Source organism: Podarcis bocagei (genome assembly GCF_964188305.1).
Source record: "Podarcis bocagei genome assembly, chromosome: 13".
Classification (NCBI taxonomy): Eukaryota; Metazoa; Chordata; class Lepidosauria; order Squamata; family Lacertidae; genus Podarcis; species Podarcis bocagei.
Window position 1 is genome coordinate 27,608,001 of NC_138138.1, and position 24,757 is coordinate 27,632,757.

The following is a 24,757-nucleotide window of genomic DNA, read 5'->3' on the forward strand; positions in this document are numbered from 1 at the left end:
TCTGAATTTAACGGGATTTACTCCCAAGTAAGCATGTTTAACATTGCAACCTAAGAGTATACACTCAGGATCTCCAAATCAGGCCTAAATGTTGTGTATTAAGTGCTCTTGATTACTTGTTCTTGGTTCAAAGTATGGAAAGCGTCTTGCTGGCTTAGACCAAGGCCTAGCATCATTTATTTATTTGTAAGAATCTTAGCAAGTGCCAGGTGGTCCAACATAAATTAGTGGTTCACTATGATCTGCCTTCTCCCAATCTCTTTTCTAGTCTACATTATTTTCCTAGGATTTTTTTTTAAAGGACTAGTGTCTTTGACCTGGGTTCTCAGACCTCCCTAATAGATGAGGAGTAGCTGGATGTAGTTATTCAAATGTAAGATGAAGATATTTCATATCATTTTACTTATCTCATGCGTTGGTTAACAACCACTTCATGGATTACTCCTTTTTTCTGTAATGTAGCCTAAGTAAGGTTGACACTGTTAGACTCAGTGGAACTTCCAAAGAAGCATGATGCACAGGAATGGATTCTCAGCATGTTTTACAAGTACAACTGTAAAGTGGGGACTATGATATGTTGTTGTATCTTCAGAGTGCACCATCCAGTGTTCATTGTGCTTTAAAGAGGGCAGGTTTCTTTGCTGAGGAGCTTATAGCCTAAAACGTGTCTCATAAACATATGCTGATTCAGGAGCGATGGTTAGTAATGGCTCCGTGAGTGTATATTTAACAGCAAATACTGGCTTGTGAAAAAGCCCTTTTTTCTGAGCAGATGTAAGCTGGCGTGAATGCCTGCTTCTCACCTGTTCTGTGTGTGAGAATCTGCATAGGTGTGCTTGCTCTGCTGGTCTTGTAAACATAGGACCAGCCATCACTGCTGGTTTACTAGTAAACTGAGATTTTCCCAAAAGAGGCGTAAGAAGAGGCCTGCTGGATCAGATGAAAGGTCCATCTAATTCAGCATCTGCTTTCCCACAGTGGCCAATAGACGCTTCTAGGATGCCTACAAGCTTAGTTTGAAGATAGTGGCCCTTCCCAGCTGTTACCACCTTCCAACTGGTATTCAGTGGTTTACAGCAAGAATATGGAAGATAGTGGCTCTTCCCAGCTGTTACCACCTTCCAACTGGATTTCAGTGGTTTACAGCAAGAATATGGAAGCTCTATATAGGCATCATGGCTAATAGGCATTCATATATTTCCCCCCCCCCTCCTTAAATTTGTCTAATCCCTTTTTAAAACTATCACCATATCTTCTGACAGCAAGAATAAATAAATTATACATTGTGGTGGTGAAGGACTTGAGTCTGACAAGAATCATCTACAAATCAAGTTCGTTGTGTGACTATGTTCTAGTACTATGGGTCGCCATTTTCTCCACATCATGTCCACTCTTCATTTTCTTTCTTTCCTAAAAAAAAAACCCACCCAAGTGATTTATTCCTTCCTCCTGGGAAAGGTACTCTAACCACTTGATCATTTGGGTTGCCTCTTCCTGCACCTTTTACAGCTACATATCCTTCTTGAGATGAGCTTAACAGAATGTATGCCACAGGGGTAGGGTGACCTGATCTGGGCCTGATCCTTCTCTCTCCTACCTGCAGCAAATGGGGGATGAATTAGAGTGATGTGCAAATGTGGTCTACCTGTCCTGCTGATCTCATTCATTTAATTTTGGTTCTGGGTCAGGCAAACCAGATAGAATGGTGGGATTTACCAAATATCTTCTGCTTTCTGTAGCTCAGCCCTTCTGTTTCTTAGACAAAAGCATTAGAATTTGACACGCAAAAATGATTTCCTCCCTAGGCCTGGGAGTATAAACCAGGAATTCAGGTTTCCCACTTTTTCTACCCAATTTGCAAGACCTACCAGTGCCATTTCATATTTGCTGCATTTGTATAGGCATGCAACATTTGAAGCAAGGTTCAGAGACTTGTTTTTGATCATTTGCAACATTAAATTGCAAAATTGTGCTATATTTTAAGCAAAGGAATTTATGCCTTTGGTCATCAGTAATTAAATGGGATGCCTGACATAGTCACTCAGGCTGCAGTCATAAACATAATTAGAGAATTGGTTCTTTTGAACACAGAGGGACTTACATCCTGATTAAAAACATGTAAAGGATTGCATTGTTTAAAAACAGTGGGCTGGTCAGACGTGCTCCTGTAGAATAACGACCTATCTAAAACCTGGACATGCTTATGTATGTGCACAAGCTATATGAATGATTGTGAATTCTTCCTTCCCTAACTCACCTAGCACTGTATGGCACTACCTGCTTTTCAAATGTATTTTTTGGAAGTGGAAATAGAGGACAGGATCTGGCTCACATTTGAATGTCAAGTACTGTTCTTTGAGGCAAACAGCTTGTCATAAGCAAAATGTCTAAGCAAAATGGGGCCTGTATATGGCATATAGGAGGTGGGAGGGATAAGAGTATGGGCTTGGGAAACACAGTTTCAAATCTTTGTGTACAGGAAGTACATGGAAGGCACCGAGAAAGGGTTTTCTTAGCCTAAAGGATGTAGGGGTTACTCTGTGCACACTGGAAAATGTTATAGGGTTGTTTAATAATAACTGGAGTGCTGGAAACTCAACAGGGATATATGGCAGAGTTGCTGTGTCATGTTTTTCTGTTTCCTTTAGGACAGGAAGATGATGAAAGTGGTCAACCTCAAACAGGCCATCCTCCAGGCTTGGAAGGAGCGGTGGAGTGATTACCAGTGGGCCATAAACATGAAAAAGTTCTTTCCCCGGGGGACTACATGGGACATCCTGAATTTAGCAGGTCTGGTTCAAAGTTCGTACAAATCATAAGTGTTGAGTTTGTTTTTCCTAAAGTTAACTTTGTGACCTATAAGCAATAAACTGCAGTTGCCTACTGTTTTGACAGCATAGACACATGACTGAAAATGCCCCAGCCACTGCAGTGGTTTCTAGTTCTTTATAGCGCTGCATTATATTAAGTTTAGTCGCTACAGGGAGATCCATCAGTTGCATCATGTTAGAGATGATGCAGGTGGTGCTGCAGGTTTGGAGTAACTACCTTTCTCCTCCTGAAAAGAAATATATTTTCTCTAGTTTGGGTGCTGCCTAAAGAACTTCAGCAAGCTGGCAGCTACAAATTATGAAATGGATTAAAAAAGTAATATTTGAGTCTTGCGGCTTTTTCAAATGCCCCACCTCTTCCCTCTTATGCTATGCTACTTGCACATGAGTAAGAAGGGGTGTGTGTAGTTTGTTTGCTTTCAGATGCTTTAAATTGTTTTTCTGTTTTGATGCGTACCACCCTGTGCTCCACTGGGAATAGAATAGAAATTTAATAAATGGAAAAAAAATGCATTTCATGTGTATTGTGTCAGAATACAAGGCAGTAAACATGACTAAATCACAATGTAGTTGTACATTTTGGTGCTGCAAAAGACAATTAGTTAAGGTGAATGGGCACCATGCAACTGGATATTCTGAATTCATCAATTGTTTTATATTTTGTATATTTTAAGACTCAAGTTGTGGGCAGTTTTGAGAGAGGCTGCTACTGACATTGCCTCTGCCTACTCCTGTTATGAAGATAAATGCAGATAATTAGACAGAGACCAGTTTGCCAGATCTGTGTGTGCCTTGACTTGTATCTCACCATTTGCCCACATAAAGGATGTATATCCACTTTTTTTTTGCTGTACCCCAGTACCATTTTTCAAACATAATACCAAACCAGGGTTTAGCATGATGGCCAGCCTAGTTCGCAGGCAAATTACGGTTTGTGTTCAACAAACAATGATTTATTACAGGGTGGGGACTGAATTTGGCTGGTGGGCCAGATCCAAAAATCCCTCAACTCTCTGCAGGTCACACTGGCAGGTGGGTGGGTGGGGCCGTCCACCTCTCAGCCATCCGATGTTGCATGGTGGTTTGCCTTGCTTCAGAGAAGCCATGGGCTGGAAAACCAGGAACAAACCTTGGTTACAGCTTGTGATTTGTGTGGAGCAAGACAAACTAAAAGGCCTGGGTTTAGGTGACATGCTAAGCCAAACCATGGATTAGCTCGCAGCAGCAGGCCCAGAGAAGGAATAAAGCGGCTGCAAGTTCCTCTCTGGGTACCCTCACGCCTGTGTTCATGCTAAGCCATAGTTCGGCTTAGTGTTATGAGCAAGCCAGACCAGGTTGTCATACTTGGTTTCATAACATTAAGGACTAAAAGCTTGCTTTTTAGGGAAATATTATATATGTGATACTTGGAATTCTTCTATATTACTGAATTTTGTGTTACCACTTCCCTGTAGTTTTCTGGGCTTCCCTCTCATTTGGCTGTTGCTTGCATTCCTCTTCTGTTTTAATAATTTCTTTTCTTTTCAAAACCCAGATGACACTTTTATGGTCATTTTAGTTATCTTTTCTTGTACGGTACAAGCTTTGGAATTAAATTTGCACAGCACTTTTTTTTTTTAAGGCTGCATAGCTTTTACGGCTGGGATCTGTTTTGTTTAATTTTGTAACATACCATGTGGATTAATGATGAACTATAAACTGCAGTGATCATCATTAATACTCCTGCGTGACTTCTGGAGTTTTCCAGCTGAACCACAGAAGATTTGGGTTCTTTGTTTGGACGTGACAACTTTATGTCTGCATAAGCTGTGGAAGCTCTCCTCCACACGAAGGCCATGGATGGACTGTAAAGATGGGTGCCTTTGTGAGTAGCTGTAGTAGTTGGAGGAGGAATAATCACCGTGTTGACATTGATAACTCTCCAAAGGTCATAGGAGATGGATGTGCCCATTGGAGGGAAGTCCTCATGTTGTGAACTGCTTTGGGTAGATGGAACTGTGAGCAGGCCTAGCGGTTGCTAAGGCGACACTGTGAAGGGTACCTTAGGAAGGACTGTAGTAAACTGAGCCTTGAGTGGACTGGTCATCCTTAAAAGGGCACACCTGTGGTGGCTGTAGCTGTTGCTATGGGCAACTTCAAAATACAGATAACTGAGAAATGAATTGATTTTAGAATGCTGTGTTACTTTTATTGTTGTTAGCCGCTCTGAGCCCGGCTTCGGCTGGGGAGGGCGGGATATAAATTATTATTATTATTATTATTATTATTATTATTATTATTATTATTAGCAATAGCATTAGACATAGGCTGCAGCACCACTGGCTAGGCCTAGCGATTGCTGACACTGGAACAACTTAATGGCTGAGATTGCTGTTTGGGGTAGACCCCCACTGGGCCTAAATTGTTGATAGGGGTGTTGTTCACTGTGAAGGTGTGCATCGCCTGAATTGTTAGTTTGCCTTTGGCGTAGTCTCTCTAGTTGTGGGGTTGGCGACCTTTTCAGTACACTGTGGATGTTGATGCGAGGCAGGGCCGGATTTAGGTTTGATGAGGCCCTAAGCGACTGAAGGTAATGGGGCGCTCTATATGTCCAGCTGTCCTTTGTCAACAACAAATTGTCTTTTTTTTAAATATATGCTAATAGGTCCATACACAACACAAAACACTGTTGCTGTATGTAGGTTTTATTTTATTTGTTTTTTATCTTATATTTTGGAAATGTACATCCTGGTTTTTTGTTTCCTTTAAAAAAAAATTTGGGCCCCCAAGAGAGTGGGGCCCTAATATAATAATAATCAATTTTTATTTATACCCCGCCCTTCCCGGTTCAGAAAACCGGGCTCAGGGCAGCTAACAACAAATTTAAAACACTTAATTGTAGAAGCAGCATAAAATACAGTATAAAAACATGAATAACAATAAAATTCAAAGTTCTTGTTTAGCGTATACTTAAATCCGGCAGTGATGGTCGGGGTGTGTCATTTATACACCGGTAGGCAAAGAGGACCAACCATGCAACGGGATTGTGGCCTTTTTGGGGGCCTGATTCGAAAAGGGAGCGGGAAGTAATAGTTAAAGGGCACACAGTAAAATGGGTTTGACTTGGAAAATCACCCCCCCCCATACCCCTGTAGTTATTCAGATGGTTAATCAAAAGCTTGACTGAGCAGATAAGACGTATGCTTCCCCTTTCAGCCTTGCCAAATCTGGCATGTTGGCAGGCTGCCACTGGGAAGCGCATGCCAGCAGTTGGTGCTCATTCTGCTGAGAGATCTTGCCTGCCATCTCTCCACAGCCCCTTCCCTCCATACCACCTTCAGTCTTAGGAAAAAGCATCTGCATACACTTCTGCCGCCAGCGAGCAGAGGTGAGGTCTGAGAAGAGTCTGTGTACATGTCCTTTTCCATCTGAGGCCGCAGAGGTCAGGCAGAGGTCATTGCATTGATTGCAGCAATTTCTGCACATGGGGAGAGTGTGTGGCCACGGTGTCCATTTCCTATCCAGAATGCCACCAACTGCCTCTTTTCTTCCTTGAATTATTTACTCCGCCACCGCTGCCAGAGAATGCAATATTATAGCATCCTTGCAATTCCTGAGAGTTCCCCACGTTTTGTGAGAGGCCTTTGCCATAATAGCCTTTATTCTTCATGAGAGTGTATCTACATTTCCCAGATTGAATTTCTTTCCTTTTTCCCCCTTCTTTTTTTAATTGCAGAAGCACTTCTTGAGCAAGCCATGATTGGCCCGTCGCCAAACCCACTCCTCCTGTCCTATCTGAAGTATGCCATTAGTTCCCAGGTAATAATCCCACCGTAGACCCTTTCATCTTCAGAGTGTGTAAACACATTAATGGGTGAATTATTTAGTTAGGAAATCTGTACGTTTTTTAAAAATTGATTTTTTGACAGAACCATGACCTAAGTAACTCGACAAAGTTTTCCTGCTTTTTTCCTTTCTAAATTACTTGACCACTTTTACTTGTTTTACAATGCATAATTTTTATGAAATAAATAAACAAATATTTATTTATTTTGCATGATTCTGTAGTTCTTACTGGTTTGCATAATTTATTCTGGTTTTGCTAAATTGTAGGGAAGGTGATATGCAGGGCATTGAAGCTCCACCCCAAACCACTGGAAATCTTACTAAGTGCCTTTTCTGGATTCAGAAATTTCAAAATAAGTTACCCACACGTTTTCGGGCACATCTTTACAACCACAAGCACTAGACACTTGCTATTTTAAAAAGTAAAACATGTGCATCTGAAGAAGCAGAATTCTGAAGATTTCTGTGCCAGTGTAGTCTTGAACGTTATATTTTTGGTTTAGGTGTTCAAGGGTTGTTACAGGCCGTTGGACCAATTAGAAAGAAAAACAAGTGAATGTTTACTAAGCAGTTGCTACTAAAGGACCTGCAGGTCCGAAAGAGAATCTTGGGATATTTTGTTCACCTTACGCCAAGTTGATACTGACAATGCGTTTTCCCACATAGCAATTTTCCGAAGATGAAAATGACAAATGGCCTTTCCTCTTCCTCTTACTACAAGAGGTGCTTGGCTGTGTGCATACAAGATGCCTGCAAGACCCTTCGCCACAGAGAGAAGCTTTTCAGTTGCTTTTTAACTTCTTTCCTCCTCTCTACTTGCTCACTGTAAAGTTGATGTGAAGCAAATATGCCATCACCTAAAAATGTCTGTTTAAATTTGTGCCAGACCAGTGCTTGAGCAACAAGCTGCGTCCCTGTTAAGTGACCTTGTCGCCCCCCCTCGGCGGTCGAAATGGCAAGGCTTGTTTGTGGATTGGTTTGTTTAAATGTTATCTTTGGCTTGTAACCATCTCTCTCTCTCTCTCTCTCTCTTTGTATTGTTTACAGATGGTGTCCTATTCTTCAGTTCTGATGGCCATCAGCAAGGTAGCATTCCAGCATTTCTCTCTCCACCTTTACCTAAATCCTGAGCACTGCTGTCTTTCCTAATATCCCTTGATAGAAGGCATCAGTGAATACTGAGGGATTGTGGGAACCTCACTGCAGCATTGTGTATGATATACATCCAGCAGCTTTTGTAAGCTCAGAAGAGAAGCACAGCAATGGCATGTTTCTAGCCCTCATCGTTATGTACAAATGTAGTTACTATTGATGGCTGAAAGCTGTCAGAATATACGTTGCAGGTTTTGCTAAACTGAAGTTTTGAGAGGAGATGAGGCTTGTTTGCATTCTAGCATTCTCCGAATTTATCCCTGCCTTCTTTTTCAGACATGTACCTTTCCCTGCTTTCCTAGTCCTTCACAAGTGAATCAGTATAATCTTCACAATATGGTAGAAAATAAAATAGAAACGGCATGGTTTGTTGCTATTTCAGAATCCTGGGTTCTTTACAGAATTTGAGATTTTAAAAGACTTACAAAGCCCTTGCTAAACTGGAAAAAAGAGATCATGATGTTTAAGCAGGCAGCAGATCTGAATCCAGCCCTCCTGAGCCTCTCACATGGTAGTCTTGCTCACCTCCTTCTTGAGATCCATTAACTGCAGCTACCAGGAGTTGAACTTGAACTCTCATATATAAAAACATCCTCTTCACTGCTGGGCTTCCAACCCTGTAGAAGTGTAGGCTGAGTAGAGGTTAGCAGACAAAAGCCAGCAGAAATCCAAATGGTACACAACAAATGGAACATACAATACTTTTCCTTTAGTGTTTCTTTGCAGAGTTTCTTTTGTCAGTTACTAAAGTATTTGCAAAGTGGGCCTAGTTTAAAAATGTATGCCCTAGAGGGTGTTTGCCGTGGACCCCCTCTTGCCCCCTCTCCCCTCGTTTTGCACCAGGAAGACTCCAAATCACTTCTGGATTTCTTTAATGGATAGCCAAGGCAAAATGCAATCCAAACCAAAACCAAGGTGCTGATAGGATAGTTGGTGATTCAGTGGATTTGGGAGTTGATGTTTTGCCCATTCTGGATTGAGTTGCACTCTCACTTAAGGAGCAGGTTTGTAACTTGGGGGTGGGGGTGTTCTGTTACATCCAGCCCCCTCCTTAGATGCTTGAGTTGCATACATGGGACAAAGCGAACTTTCATCAGCTAGGCGTACTAATTATGGCCCCTTCTAGGCAGAGATGGCCTTGGTGCAATTATCATTGCACTTGTAACAGCCAGCCTAGACTATATGAGGTGCTGCAGCTGGTTCAGAACATCGCTGGAGTTAAATAATTCTGAAACTCCAGTACTGATTCTAAAAAAAATGCGTTGGAACTGGTGCACTGCTGGACTCAATTCGAGAAACTGTGATAAACTGTACTACTTTTTTATTTCATAAAAAATTATATGGCATTTGATTATAAAAAAAAGAAACTTGTACTGTATTTTTGAACTGCACCACTTCAAATGGAATTAACAAAAGCCTGTGTAGGAAGAAAACAAGGATCTCAAGGTCCTATCCTAGCCATCTCCTTAGTGTGTCAGTTTTCTATGTAAAGTGTGAGATTGATGTAAGTTTTACATGAAGTATTTAAAAACACTGTCCCACAACTCTACTCTCGAGTAGTACAGTCTTCGGAGTAATCTACTAAGTGGTTTTGCTGAGAATGTAGACATGAATGGCTGCTGTGTCAGGGACTATAAAATCACAAGAATATCAGTCTTACAAGGATCTGCAAGGCAAAATGTGAAATGGAAACTGGAAACCAGTGTACAAGTGTTCTGCTTAGACTACTGAGGATTGAAATCTCTTCATGACCACAGTCTTGGGGCTGATCATATCTCCTCTTCCCCACCTACCACATTAGGTTTCACCATTCTGTTGACCTAGGCCTGATCTATATTGTCCAAAACAGTTCGTATCGTGATATTGGTTTCATAATTTTTGACCTGGCAATATATTGCAAATTGTGTGTGCGCGCGCTATGCAAAAATCTAAATGTGGGAAAAACCAGGAAGCCAGCCAAAATCTCTACATAGCTCCACACTTATTTCAGACATTGTGATATATCAGTATATCACAGCGTTTAGCTGGTGATATATCACAAAGCTGAAAACCAGACATCGCCCAGCCCTACTGTTCGCCTCTACATAGTTCTATCCATATTTCAGACATTGCGATGTTTACCTGGTGGTATATTGCAATGTTGAAAACCAGATATCACCCAGCTGTGACTCGTAGCTGTGTTTATAAGACCAGGTATGCACTTCCAGCTCACAGTTCTTTCTTTTCACGCTTTGATTTCTCTCTTCTCATAGAATGTATGAAGAGCCTTATAAATCAGACCAAAAGCCCATATAGCCCAGTATCTTGTTCTTGGAGTGGACAGCCAGGTGCCTGTGGGAAGCCTGCACGCAGGACCTGAGTACAACGGCACTCCCAGCTTGTGATTCCAAGCGACAGGCAGTACACAGCCATCATGGCTGGTAGCTTTACATGCCGTGAACTTGTCTTCCTTCCCTTTTGAGTCTGTCCCAAGTCTGTGTTTTGCATGCTTTTCTTTTGACACCAGCTCTTGCTTTTGTTTTACCTGTTTCAGTTTGATGACTTCTCCCGAGACCTCTGTGTCCAGTCATTGCTGGAAATCATGGATATGTTCTGTGACCGGCTCAGGTAGGGAGTGAGGGATACTTTCCAGTACACACGTATGTAGTGCGACATAATCCAAAGTGGGCAGAAGCTGAACAGTAATCAGCTAATGGACCACCTGGCACCTGCTGGTTGTTGGGATTGTTGAAAAAGAATTACTGAGTAGGTGGGCCTTCATCTGATCTGGCAAGGGACTCCTTAGGTTCTTAAATAAGAGCACGTACCGTACTTTTCCGTGTATAAGACTAGGTTTTTTTCTTTAAAAATCATGCTGGAAAACGGGGGTCGTCTTATATATGGGTATAAGGGTGGATGCTTGATTGGTTGCTGCCGCAGCTGTTAGCAGCTATTGTGCGTGTTATTGGTTGCTGTGTCAATGGTTGGTGTTGATTGGTTGACGCTGCGGCAGTTGGGCGGGTGATTGGCAGCTTCTGCCAGTGAGGGGACAGACGAGAAGCAGACTTTGCGACGTGTGCGGATGAGTGATTTTCAGCAATCCCCCCTAAAAAAAGCTCAAAAACCATGGGTAATCCCCCCCCCAAAAGCTCAACAACTCTGTACCATCTCCCCCATTTTCTTAAATCTGAGTCCCTCAAAACAGGGGGCGTCTTATACATGGGGGCGTCTTATACAGGGAAAAGTACAGTACTCTGTTTTGCTGAACTGTGCCTTGACTAGTTACTGGTAGGTAGCCGTGTTGGTCTGCCGTAGTCGAAACAAAATAAAAAAATTCCAGCAGCACTAAGTTTGTTCTTGGTATGAGCTTTTGTGTGCATGCACAGAAAAGCTCATACCAAGAACAAACTTAGTTGGTCTGTAAGGTGCTATTGAAAGGATTTTTTTTATTTTGTGCTTTGACTGTTAGGCGATCCTAAGTATGCGCTCTTGAGTTGTAAATTGGATCATGGTAATTCTAGCTTTTTAAATAAAGCTCCTACAAGACTGAAATTGACTCACAGCAGACATAAACAACAACTAACAGCCACCAACTACATCTCCTAATAATTAAAGCAGAACTAATTTGCATTGGATATACAGTGTACTTGCCCGTGTAAGAACATGAAAGTGTAATGAGAGGTTTCTTCACCCAACAAAATGCTTACCAGAAAAAGATTAGAGAAGGGGAAGACTACGCTGAAAAGGCAAAACTGACCAGAAAGCTCAAGGACTGAGAAGATAAGAAATTCAAGAAAGAATGGGAAAAGTTTATAATTTATTTAGGAGTGGCTGATGAAAACATTGGCAGAGTTTTAATATCCCTTGTAATGTAACAGATACTATGGACAATATGGGTAGGTATAAAATACAGATTACGAAATAATATGCAGTTGAAAATGTTGACAATAGGACCCATGGAGGGGATGGGGAGAAGTCTCAATATTCAAAGTAATCTCTTTATATGGTTGTGTATGGTTATAAATTTATATCTGTAAAATAAAAAAACAATTTCAAAAAAGAAAAGAAAAAAGAACATGAAAGTGTTCTGCTAGATCAGACCAAGGCCTGGCTAGTCCAGAGTATCTTTAGAGTATGTTCTTGATACTTGGAAACAATGGGGCTGTGTGCTATGCTAGTCCTACTCAGAGCAGACCTATTGAAAATAATGAACCGGAGGTGGGGGTGGGGGGGGGAGAAAAAAGAAAATAATGAGCCAAAGTTCATCATGTCCATTAACTTCAGCGGGTCTATTCTGAGTATGACCAGCTTTGGATACCACCCTATGATGGCATACTAGAGTGGAGGTGCTTTCTTAGGTAGGTTGGCCCAAGCCACAGAAGTCCTTGTAGCTCAAAATCAGCTACTAGACTTGTGATGTAAAGTAATGGGGAGCCACAGGAAAGCTTTTTAGCCTATATAACATGCTGTATGCCAGTATTAAATGTGACAATGTGCTACTTTTAAAATATAGATTCATCAAGTGCCTTGTCCAGTGGCCGTAAGTAGCTAGGGACAGAGTTTGTACAGGACATGCATATGCGTGCCCACAAAATACAGAGCATTGGAGTTTGGAGGATGAAGAGCCCTTACAATGAAAATACCGAAATTGGCAGCAATATGTGCTGAAACCCCCTGAGTTGCATGCAGTGACAGACATTGCAAATGTTATATTCGCAACGGTGAGAACTAGAAATGCGCTTTTTAAAATGTGCAGAGTGATGTATCAGTAAAAGAACACAAGAATTGTCAGGAGACCCAGTTCTGCCCTCCATACAGGAGAACCACAGTTTTTCATGGAACTCTTATATCTTTGGTTTTATCAAAGAATAAAACCCCTGCCTTTCTAAAATCTTGACAAAGCCTGTGATATTTTTTCTATAAGAGCTCTTAGTTTATTTAGAGCTAACAGGTGAGTACACTGGAGCAGACTGAAATAGGAGGAAGCAGGAACTCTCCCTTCCTACAAGAAAACATTCTGGTGACGGGTTAATATTCAATGAATATTAACCTGTCACCAGAATGGTGATAAACAGCTGTTCTCAGCCACATACAAAGCCGACGACTTAATCCTCTCCCTGGTTAATTCAATCTTCTGTTTTTCAATTTGATCAAAACCCTTCAGGTCTGGGATTATTTGTTCCTATTGCAGTAGTGCTTGTCCGTTGAGAGGGTTTCTTCTTCAATCCTCGTTCGCTTTCTGAGCCAGGCCACTTTAATCATAGGCTTGGATAATTTTCCTTTCCCCTTTTTAATTTGTTTAAACAAAGGCAAGTACTGTGGCGATGGTGAATGTGACAGTGTACCCAGCAGTGCCACAGGGTGCAAGCTCCAGATGCTTGATTTCTTCCAGTCATCGATTCTGGCATCCCAGGATGGTAGGAGAAATCCCCCATTATCCTCTCCCTTCCTGGGGTTGCTGTGAAGCCCCAGTAAAACAGTATTGGGCAGAGATGCTTGCAAGCTTAAGGAGGTTGGACAACAGAGTTTTGCGACTTGAGCCATTCTCTGAGTCCCTACATTCTCCAAGTACTGCTGTGTGCTGGCAGTAAGAATATGTCACATTTTATCATTGTGGCACAGATTACCAGACCATTACCTTGTCCAATGCTTATGGCGAGATGAATTCTCCAGCCTTTGGACTAGTAGAATTCATGCCAAACTCCTGAGTTACGGAATCTCTCCCTTAGATTCCCTAAAACTAGATCAAATCACTGCTCAAAGACTGATCCGCCAAAGACTGGACGACATCGATTTACAGCAAAACTATACGCTGGGGGGAGGTGTTTGTTCGCCCCAGAACATTGGTATCACTTTAACTTACCGCGTTCCATCATACCTCTCCTCCCTTTCGTCTGTTGCCCATAGGCTGGCCTTCACCAAAGCGAGGTTTAACGTTTTTCCCTCCAATGTCCTGAGACATAGATTCTCAAAGGGACAAGCCTCCGCCATGTGCGAATGTGATAAGGAGACGCCGGAGTCGCTTCAGCACATTATGTTCACCTGCCCCTTGTTTAATGTGCCACGGGCAAATTTGTTGGGATCAATCATACAGAAGCTAGAGGGTACCCCACCAAAATTCCACCTTGCCCAAATCCTGCAGGATAAGGATACCCATACGACCCTGAAAGTGGCTAGGTTTCTGGTCGCTGTCCTTACCCAAAAGCGCTGCCAAGGAGCACTACAAGCTAATTAAGGCGCAGTATGTCATTCCATCTTACAGTATTTTATTGTTATAGTGATGTTTTAGCGGCTGTTTTTTCCCACGTGCACAAGCTGTTATTTATGTCTTGTTTTTATCTGTATGGGCCTATGGCCGTAATAAATATCTATTCTATTCTAATATGTCACATTATTGTGAATAGCTTTTAAAAGGTAAAGGGACCCCTGACCATTAGGTCCAGTCATGGCTGACTCTGGGGTTGTGGCGCTCATCTCGCTTTATTGGCTGAGGGAGCCATTGTACAGCTTCTGGGTCATGTGGCCAGCATGACTTAAGCCGCTTCTGGCAAACCAGAGCCGCGCACAGAAACGCCGTTTACCTTCCCGCCGGAACGGTACCTATTTATCTTGCACTTGCACTTTGACGTGCCTTCAAACTGCTAGGAGCAGGGACCGAGCAACGGGAGCTCACCCCATCGCGGGGATTCGAACCGCCGACCTTCTGATCGGCAAGTCCTAGGCTCTGTGGTTTAGACCACAGCACCACCCACATCCCTTGTGAATAGCTTTACGTACATATTATCTCAGTGATTCTTAAAATAGTCCCGTAAGGTAGGTACCTGAGTGTCATTACGCTTATATTGCAGATGGAGGGTTGAAGCTGAGATAATGGCTTGCCTGAGCACCCTGGCAAGTTCCTGTTGCAAGATACGAATTGAACCAGGAACTTCCTGGTTTGCAGTTTAGTCTCTTAATAGGCTGCGCAGAGTCCCTGAAAATGTACTTGGTCTTCTTTTCACTGAACCACACACAGCTTTGCAGCTTTTATTCACTACTTCCTGTGGATGAAGGCACACACCTTATGTCATAAATGCATCTGCCACCACCCAGTCCCTTGTCTATTGCATTCAGCATCTTCACATGGTAAATATGCCTAGACTTGACAGACCATTGGGACTCTCAGGAATGCAGCTACTGTATCTCTTCAGTAAGGGCACCTAGAGTGCTCAGACATCACTGACAGTTTCTGTGAAACTCGCATGAGGCAGCTGAGGAAGAGGAAAATTTCCAACAACAATTTCCAACCCCTTTCAGTGTTCCTCCCTTCTTGCTGTACTCAAACAACAGCAGAAATTTGAGTAAAGCAAGGATGGAGAAACACTGAGGGACTGTTCTTTTTTTAAAAAGCAAGCAAACTAGTTTTAATGAGGAGAAATGGCAGAGCTGGGGGTAAACAGAAGGAGAGAGGGGATAAGGCAAGGAAACGGGGGTTATCTGTGTGCAAGAGAGAGTTCAGAAAAGCAAGGAGGGGGTAGGAAAAAGGGGAATGAAGGTGAAAATCAGAGGGCAAAGGGGACTGCACAAAAATAGGGAGTGTGAGGCATGGGAATGGAGTTGAAGATGAAGGTGGGGGCATGAAAAGATATTTAGATGGCCATTCACTGTTTTTCTACTAGTTCAGGCTTCTTGTCCTGCCTCTGTCATTTGGCACAGTAAAGCAGAACACAAATAGAAAAAGACCTTCCCAGGTTGTGTTCACATTCAAGTTGTCTTTTCTGCTCCCATCTCTGTCCTGCCTCCCCCCCTCCCCCTGAGACGTTACTGGATGGTCCCCGGCACACTTTTCTTTTGGAGGTTCTTTCGTTGTCTCCCAAGTTCCCACGCGCATCTGAGTGGAGCTTGGAGTGGGGGGGGGGATGAGACCTGGAAAATGATGCAGGTGTCCCAAAGTGAGGTTCTTAGGGCCACCGAAGTCATGTGACTGAATTTGCCCTCTCTTTTTTGCTTTTTGTTCAGCTGCCATGGCAAGGCAGAAGAATGCATTGGCCTCTGCCGTGCCTTGATGAGTGTCCTCAATTGGATGTTGCGCTGTGCTGCCTTCTACACAGAGAAGATGAAGGAGCCTCTGGAGCAGGGGTCTGCTGAGAACCAGCTCACGATGTGCCTAGAGCGGCTGGCAAAGATCCTGGGCAGCACCAAGAACCGGGCCCTGATTCATATAGCCAAGTTGGAAGAGACACGTAAGTGGCTGGTGGTCTTGTGGGAGAGAGGCAAAATATTTACATTGAGAACTGTAGGGCTTGATTTGAATCCAAGATTCCAGTGCCAACTACAGTTAGTTTTGGTATGGATTCTGCGTCCCCCCCCCCCGAAAATCACAAGGGCCCTTTACAAGATCTGATGTAGCACCACCCCAGTCTTCTTTATTCACTGGTCTTGTTTCTTTTCATTTGCCTACATGGAGATTGCACTGCTGCTTCCCTTTTGGGCAAGCCTACTGTTTCACAGCTTTCCCTCAAAAAGATTAATATTTGGAAATACTCTGATGCCTGTTTTTAAACTTCAGAGTCTCCATTGCCTTTTTAAAAAGTTCAACATGGAAGCAGCATCTTCAGCGTTCGAGGTGTGATCCCAAACATTAGTAAATTTACCTGGTCACGATAAAAGCTTCAGTTTGAGGAAACGGTTTCACTTAGAAGGTCCTGGGGTCAACCCCTAGCATCTCCCAAGGCAGCAGAACTGGGGAAAATCTATTACCAAGGGCTAAGAGCTGATTGGAACTTAAAATGCTGCTTTTCCTTTTTAGCTTCCTGGAGCGCGATCGAACAATCTCTTTCCAAGCTGGGAGACAATTTAGGACACATCAGCAACAGCCAGTTGCAAAGCCAGGCAGAGGAGTGCATTGGCCTTGTCAAGAGGTGGGCAGATGGCAGCTGCACTGTGAGGAGCGAGCTTTTTCCTCTCTGTACACAAACGGAACCGAACTTCTAATACCTCCTCTTCCTCCCTGTCCCAATTTTCCACACAGTATCCCCACTATGCTCTCTGTGCACACGGAACAGCTGAACAAAACTGGCTTCCCCACGATCCATGCCGTGGTGCTGCTAGAGGGGACAATGAACCTGACTGGAGAGCCGCAGCCGCTGGTGGAGCAACTCATGATGGTCAAAAGGATGCAGGTATGGCTGGACCATAGGAAGGATGCTTTGTCTCACTGCGTCTGTGACTCCCATTGGAGTCCCATCACATGGTAGAAATGTTCCACTTCAGACAGCAGCTGGGGGCTTGCATATTTGAATTTTCTTCCATGAATAAAGAAGAACATCCAGCACTTAGGTAGCTAGCATGTCGTAGGAAGACTGGACTAGATCCTTTCCCCCTGGCACACAGTTTTCTATATGAATAACGTGCTTGTATAGCAGTGAATTCAGTCTTGTGGTCCCTCCTATGCATTCTGAAACGGTACTGTCCAGGATCAGTTTTACCATGAGGCGAACTGTTTATCTAGTCTGGGCATCTGTTGTACCTCTCTTTTGAAATACAAATTAAAACAATGGAAAATTAAAGAGAGTTAAGATGACAGTAGGAGACCTATACTGGCTGTATAGTGCTGGCTTTGCCCTATAAGTTTGGGGATGGAAAGAGGAAAAAGGCAGATGTAGCTTTTTAAGCAAACTTTCTGTGCTTTTGGCTGGAGGGCTGGGAGCGTCTAGTCTCTGGAGAGAATGCTTCAGCATAATTTCTCCCGCCGTTATTCACTTAGCAGGCTGATGACCGAGGCCCAAGTTTTCTTGTGGTGCTTCTCTCTTTCTCTCTGAAGTGTAGGAGGGGATGGTGGCTTCATAACTGGACGTAAGGGTGCTTAGTAGTTGAAATGTGAAGGAGGAGGAAGACTCAGGAAGTTACCTGAGAGATGGTGTATAGGGGAGCTTGCAGCAAAGGAGGGAGGAATGGACATGAGGGTAAAGGTGAAAACAGGTACGTGGTGGGGCTGCAGAATACAAAAGAGAAGTGGCTTCAGAAATGGCTTGGGAAGGTGGAAAACAAGCTTAGTAATTGTATGGGGTGGGAAGGGGAAGGAAGCTCTAGGGGGTAAATGTGGGAGGAATGGCAGGGGTGCAGGTGAGCAGGGGTGCAGCCCCTAGTAAAAGAAAAATGTGGTTGTGTGTGGTTGTGTGTGTGTGTTGCTGTGATAGGAAAGGATATATTTACTGGCCTTTTGCCCCTGGTATTGAAATTGGAGTCCTACCTTGCTGTGTATGGGCATGAATGAATCTGTGTAGAAATGGGTGCAAAGAACAGGTAAGAAGCTATTTTGAGTCGAGAGAGTTTGGAGGAGCTGAGTTGGAGGCAGTATTTTTGTGAAGAGCTGTCAGACAGGGGTTGGGAAAAACCAGGACTAGACTTTGGGAGAGGGAGGCTCTGTTATTTAGTAGCATATGTTATACTTGCAAGGGAGGTGGGGGCCGTATCTGCTTTCTAATAAGAGAAGTACACAGGCGCCATGCCATCTGTCCTCTAAGCTCTTCTCATTCATTTGTGAGTGGGGGAGGAGGAAGGGGGGGGCGCTGCACTCGCTTTGTAGAAAGAGGGACTGTCGGTGCTTCTAGGCACTTACTCTTGCTGGCTAGGATAAATTATTACAGGTTATCAAGCCCAGCTGCAGTTTGTGGACTTGGCTGAAGGATCATGATGCACAACACTCTTCAGAGTGTGGGAAGTCTGCTTTGCGTGAGAAGTTGGGGTGATGGTGGAATGGGACTGCTGGATAGTCCAACGAGTGTGCTAGAAATCTTGCATCTAGCCTTTTTTTTGTCAGTACTGTGCCACTCTGAAACCAAACTGTGTTCCCTGAGGAAGATCCTGAGGCCTTCTCTCCCTGTGTCTCTTCTCCCTGCTAGCGCATTCCGTCCCCACTTTTCATTCTGGAAATCTGGAAAGCCTGCTTTGTGGGGCTGATTGAGTCTCCTGAAGGGACAGAGGAACTCAAATGGACAGCCTTCACATTCCTCAAGGTAAGGTGCCCTTAGGCCCAAATAGCTGGGGCTCAGCCTTTCGTAAAGTTCCTTTGTTTATCATCTGAGTTTCCCAGCTTACCAAGCAACAGAGACCAAAAGGGTTATGGGAAGTTGGATAAATTCATGGTCGTTTTAGGGCATCAGGTACAAGAGAGGGGGCAGTAACTCAGTGGTAGAGCGCATGCGTTGCATGCCCAAAGTCCAATCTTTGGTATCTTCATGTGAGGGCTGGGGAAACATCCCTTGCCTGAAATCCTGGAGACAGTTGGTCACTCCCAGTTGGTGCAGACAGTACTGAACTAGAGGGACCTACATAGTCTGACTTGACATAAAGCAGTCCCTGCATTCCTGATACATTGCCTTAGCCCATGTTTCCTCCTGAGCTGTGTGGCTGACCTAGGTGAAGTGAATGGGTTTCACGTTATCCCTCACCTACCTCGCTTCTCCGTAATTAAACAGTTTTCTCCCCCCGTAACAGGCTTCTTTCTGCTTCTATTTTCTGACATTGCACAGGCTTGATAGACTCTCCCAAATATCTGGTTGATATTCCTGTTTTTCCAACCTGGTTGCACCCACCCACCCAATTATCCTTGGGATCTACCTGCAGTCCCCTGCTTCATTTTTTGATAGGGGCACCTTTGGAGACGTGTATCTGGACACTGATTCCAAACTTTTAGCAGAAACTGAGAGTTTTATGTTCAAGGCTGTGGTTGTTTTCTGCAACTGCAAGGTCTAGAAATATTATTTAAGCAAAATGGGGAAGGAGAGTGTCTCAGTAACCTGACCACTCTAGTGCTCCTTTCTAGGTTCTCAACCAGGGAATCTAAACCTGTGGCCTTCAGGTGTCATTGGACTCAGACTCCCAACAGCCTGAGTCAGTTTGGCCAGCGGGTCAGGAATTGGGAACTGTAACTGAATGACATCTGGAAAGCTACAGATTCTCAATCTCTGCTTAAAACCTTTATTGAACTCTGGCTGGGACCCAGCCTAATGAGTACCTGGGGCTGTGTATGCTTGGGCCCGGAGTTCTCTTCAGGTATAGAAGGCATGGATAGGTGTGTGCAACCTCGACCTCTGCAATTGGCAGGCAGCACGAGACCTCTGGATTGGCCAGTCTTGTGAGCACTTTGGAGCCCAGCCTTCTGCTTTTGACTGGTCAACAGAACAGTAACTTCTGCCAACTCTACTCCAGTCCTCACCTCTGGCTTCAGGAACCCTGGGTTGGTAAAACACGCTGCTGATCAGGATCAAGTATGGCTGCCCCTGTATCAGTCTTGGCACAACGCAGCTGCAACATTAGGGATTAGGAAGGAAAAGGAAGAAAGACCAAAGTCCTCTAGGGTCTTGTTCAAATACTTTTACTCTCACACTGTAACCTCTGCCATGATAATTCTTGCCCTTTGTAATCATAGTTTCCCCCATCTGCATCAATCCAGGTTCTCAGATCTACTGGCAGCCGGGGTCTTGGATGCCATTCACCAATCTCTTCTTATGCTCTTTCTGGGCTGTCATCCTTGGTAGAGCCTGGAGGAGTATCTGCATTTAGCTATATACTTGTTTTATTTATTTAATTTTTTTGCAATGTAAACATAAGCCAGATGGCTCTGTCTTCCTTCTCCCTGGCTTTCTTGGTAAACACACTCGTGACGCTGCTAGATTCCCCCAAAGAGATCCAGCAAATTGCAACTTAGCATTCCCTGCCTGCTCAGTAAATCTCCATTGCAACTCAAGTACATCATGTAACTTATCAGCCATGCAAAGAGGAATAAATTAAGAAGTATGAAAGAGACAAACACACACACACACACACAAACTGAACAAACTGGAAAGCAAAAGAAATAGCAAACAGTTAATCTCTGGAGCTTGTTGCCATATGATAGCATGAAGATCAGATTAGACATGCCTAATTCTACATTTAGGAGTTTGTTGGTTTTTTGAATATTTATTTCCAGTTTCATGCGCAAAATGCTTTCTTATCTTCAAAAGCAAGGGAGAAATCGGTTTCATAGCCGTGTTGAGATTTGAAACCTTCCGATTCAATATTTAGCGCCCTCGACCATATTAGCACCCCCCCCCCGATTTGTCACTGGAAGTAATTAAGCCAGTTTGCGACTTTGACTTGGTTGATAAGGAGACCGGAAGCTGCAACCAGACTGACTTCGAACCTTTTCTGAGCATTAGTTAGGCTAGTTTCATGTCATGGGATGTTCGTAGATGGAACATGAAATGTTCTAACATCGGAGTGTGAAGATAATAGTAATAAGAATTTGAAAAACAGCTTGACATTTATGAGGAAAGCAAAGGCCAGTTTGCACAGGGTCTGTGTGCAGTTAGGGTTCACGGGAGAATAGAGGTATGAAGGTGTTTTGGGAAAGAGGACTACAAGCAGCTGTGAAAAACTTTGGACACTTGTGATATGGCTGAACCATCCTTGGCCATTCTTGCTGGGGGTGATGGGAGTTGTAGTTCAGCAACACCTGGAGGGCCAGAGGATTGTTAAAGGGCAATGGGACTGAGTGGAAGTCAAGAACAACTGTTTTGCAGGGTCTAGGGAGAGGAGGAGGAGGGGCTGTGAAAAGGGGGAAGGGAGTGAAAAGGCAAAGGAGTTTTTGGCAGTCCAGAACGTGTGAACCAGGGAGCGAAATTCACAAGGAGATGGGGCGGGGGCGATAGTTTTGAGGTCCCTTATTAAATTCTTTCTTTGCTCTTTTTCAGATTCCACAAGTACTTGTAAAACTGAAAAAATATCCTCAAGGAGAAAAGGTAAAGGTTGATTTTTGAAAAGCAAATCATCATCATCACCACAACAGCTACGTCAGTGTTCTATTTACAGTGGTACCTCGGGCTACAAACGCTTTGGGTTACAAACTCCACTAACCTGGAAGTAGTTGCTCTGGGTTGCAAACTTTGCCCCCAGATGAGAACAGAAATCGTGCAGTGGTGACATGGCAGCAGCAGGAGGCCCCATTAGCAAAAGCGCACCTCAGGTTAAGAACGGACCTCCGAAACGAATTAAGTTTGTAACCCGAGGTACCACTGTATTTGTTTAGAACTGCTAAAAATTATTTGGGAAGAAAAATGGAAGCAAAATGGAAAATAGAAGCATGATTTTAGTTTTGCAATTAGGTTAAAGATGGGATTTTCAGTGAGAACAAGGCCCATCAGTGACTCCAGCCATGATGGGTAAGGATGAAGAGCCAGAATTTCTATGATTATCATGCTTTAGGTCAAAGAAGAAAGGCATTTCCATCATACCCTCTTTGTGAACTTCACAGAGGCATTTGACTGCTGTCTGCTGTCTTAGACAGAATGCTGGGCTAAATGGAGCTTTTGGTTAAAAAGTAGTTCTTCTGCCACTGAGTGAGTTTATGGCTAAAGTGGGATTCGGACCGGTCTTCCCAGTCATAGAGGTAATCTAATGCAGTCTTTAAGAGAGGCAGATGAAAACAAATTAGCCTCAAAGCTTAACTTTTGAGACTGCCTCCTTTAAAAAATACAAATTTAAAAAATCACCTGCTATTCAGATTTCCCCTTTCAAACCTCAGCATAAGTTTTCTTTTTCTTTCTAAATTCCATGCCACATGAAATCTGGGGGGGAACAAAAAATCAGTTCCACACACATTTATCATATTCTCCCTTACTCTATAAAACTCCCAACTGCAATGTACCACTTGCAAAGAGCAGTTCAAAAGAAGTAATTCTTCACCAGTGTGTCTGCAGGGCTTCAGTTTACTTAATCAAGTGGTTCAAGCTTCTATACCACAAAAGGGGGGCGTGGAGAGAAACAAAACAACCAACCCTTTAAGTTTGCTGGATTTTTTTTTCTAGCTTGTTCAATGGCAAATTCTGTAGCATGAAACTTGCCGAAAAGAAATGACCAGGAGCTAATGTTCTCAGTGGGCTTATTGGGATGCACTGCCTTGGCCTGTTTTTATAGGGGATTATGGGTGGGGATTCCAGTACAGCATTGGCAGACCCTTTAGATGTAAGGAAGAAATTAATAATAATAGTGCAATTGCAGGACTTTACCGAAGATGTGAATTGTGCCTTTGAGTTCCTCCTGAAGCTGACGCCCCTTCTGGACAAGGCCGACCAACGCTGCAAGTAGGTTCCCCTTCTTTGTGGCCCTTCAAGTAGAGGGGACAGAGCCCAAGGGCTTTTCCTGCTTGGCCTGGGAGTTCTTCTCTCAGTTTCACTCCCATGTTTATCAGGGTCTCTGCTCCCATGAGACGCCACTCTCTTAGCTGCCAGCCACCATCCTTTGTCCTCCAAAGCTCCACTCCTTGAATCTCAGCGTCTAACTCTTAGAGAGCTTGGCAACCCTAGTGTTACTGTCAGGATGAAGGCTGCTTTTTAAATTTAATGTTGTTGTTGTTTGATGTATTTAATTGAACACAAAAAATACAGCAAGTGACTAGAGACAGGACATAAACACATCATTATTTCCCCCGATTGAACCAAGTTGAATAATGAGCATTGAAGACTAGGTTGGAGGGATATTTTGGCCAAAACCAGTTTGCTATTTGGAGTAGGGGCACGCAAGGTGGGAGAACGGTCAAGGTTGAGATTGGAACAACCTGATAGACACGGCAGAGTTGAGCAGGGTTAGATAATGGGAGAAATTGCTGAGGTGGTTGTCATCCAGAGGAAGTTAAATGGACCAACTCGTGAGGGAGGTGTGTTTGTTACTCAAACCGGAACCTGGTAGAAGCTCTCTGAAGTGGTCACCAGTCACAGAAATTGGTTTGGTTAGTAGAAGGGGCCTGTGGGAGGACTGGGCCTCTTCTTCACTGCTCAAACCTACTCCCTGTTTTCTTAACACAGTAACATTCCAGATGTTGATTGGTTGACTGCGTTTACTTACATGCCGCTGTGTCCAAAGCGGCTTACACCAAGCATTCAAAGCATTGAAAGAGAGTGTTGGAAACACAGATATACAAAATACAGAACAATAGCCCTGACAACAGAAAACTAGAAGCTAGCACAGTTTAATCTGAAATGGGAATTTTTCAAGGAAAATTCCCTGTTTTTCCCCTGCTGGGTGGGATATAACAGGAGATTAGAACTGGGGGAAGGGCCAGGGAAAGCGGACAGCCTTGTAAACAGAATTCGCCATGCATAAGTTTGCTGCTGATGTCGCAATTAGAACTGTTTGTTCTGCATGATAGATTAAGACCCAGACTCCCCAATGTGTGAAGCAGTCGGTGTCGCTCTTGCATAAAGTAGTATTTTGAATCAGTTTGGTCCAATTTTCTTGTGCCCAGCTCTTGAACGCTTTGTTCTGTTATGGAAACATAAGCACAAACTTGAGGTGGTTCTTTCTTAACGCTTAATCCTTCAGCCAGGGCTGGATGTGCTCTGTGCATGATACATGATAAATTGCCTGCCTATGAGCTGTAGGGTACAATGAGCAACTCCTGGATTCTGTTCATTCTGCACTCCTGTGGTCTCAACTTGCAAGTGCAGAATTGCATAATTCAGCACCTTGAGAATCCATATGTTTGTTTTAGGTTTCTGGTGGGTTTTGGGGTTTTTTTTGAGGTGGCATGCCTTTAAAGTAGCCTTGAAAATGGGTGGATAGTGACTCAGAAACGTTCAGTAATCAACTCAATAGGTTATGCAAAGGAAGTGAGTGTACACATGCAAATGTGCTTTGTTTACAGAATTGAGCCAACCAATTTGGTTGGTCTTGTAGGTAGCTGTGTAGTAATGGGAAGAGCATTGAGCTTGGATGGAGGAGACCAGGGTTCATTTCCCTGCTCCTCAACTAGGAAGCTGGCTGGGCAGCATTGAGCAAGCTTCTGTCTCTACCCGGAAGGTGTTTATGTGGCTAAAATGACATATTCCCCATGAAAGCAAAACTTGGGAGTAGCACAGATAGAAATGCAAAACAGACTGCAGTGGGCCACTTAGGCCTCTAGAGACAAAGCTGTATCTGTGGCCATTCTCAAAATGCTAACCAATCCTTGA

At 43.6% G+C, this 24,757-nt stretch overlaps 1 protein-coding gene across 10 annotated transcripts in view; it reads left to right on the plus strand.

Annotated features, from left to right (window-relative positions):
* The window catches only part of MED24 (mediator complex subunit 24), a 51,039-nt gene that overhangs the window by 415 nt on the left and 25,867 nt on the right, over nucleotides 1–24,757 (plus strand). For 8 of the 10 annotated variants that reach the window (XR_014001797.1, XM_081168642.1, XM_081168645.1 and 5 more), the window contains exons 2-11: nucleotides 2,649–2,790; nucleotides 6,547–6,629; nucleotides 7,704–7,742; nucleotides 10,342–10,415; nucleotides 15,786–16,009; nucleotides 16,576–16,687; nucleotides 16,798–16,948; nucleotides 18,671–18,784; nucleotides 21,503–21,550; nucleotides 22,809–22,891. Coding sequence is in view for 9 of the 10 variants with exons in the window: in XM_081168642.1 (XP_081024768.1) it covers nucleotides 2,658–2,790; nucleotides 6,547–6,629; nucleotides 7,704–7,742; nucleotides 10,342–10,415; nucleotides 15,786–16,009; nucleotides 16,576–16,687; nucleotides 16,798–16,948; nucleotides 18,671–18,784; nucleotides 21,503–21,550; nucleotides 22,809–22,891 (1,061 nt within the window). In the remaining variant the exon portion in view is untranslated. Of the gene's footprint in view, nucleotides 1–2,648; nucleotides 2,791–5,130; nucleotides 5,401–6,546; nucleotides 6,630–7,703; nucleotides 7,743–10,341; nucleotides 10,416–15,785; nucleotides 16,010–16,575; nucleotides 16,688–16,797; nucleotides 16,949–18,670; nucleotides 18,785–21,502; nucleotides 21,551–22,808; nucleotides 22,892–24,757 lie in introns of those variants that run through there. The other 2 variants (XM_081168644.1, XM_081168643.1) reach the window with 2 other exon arrangements.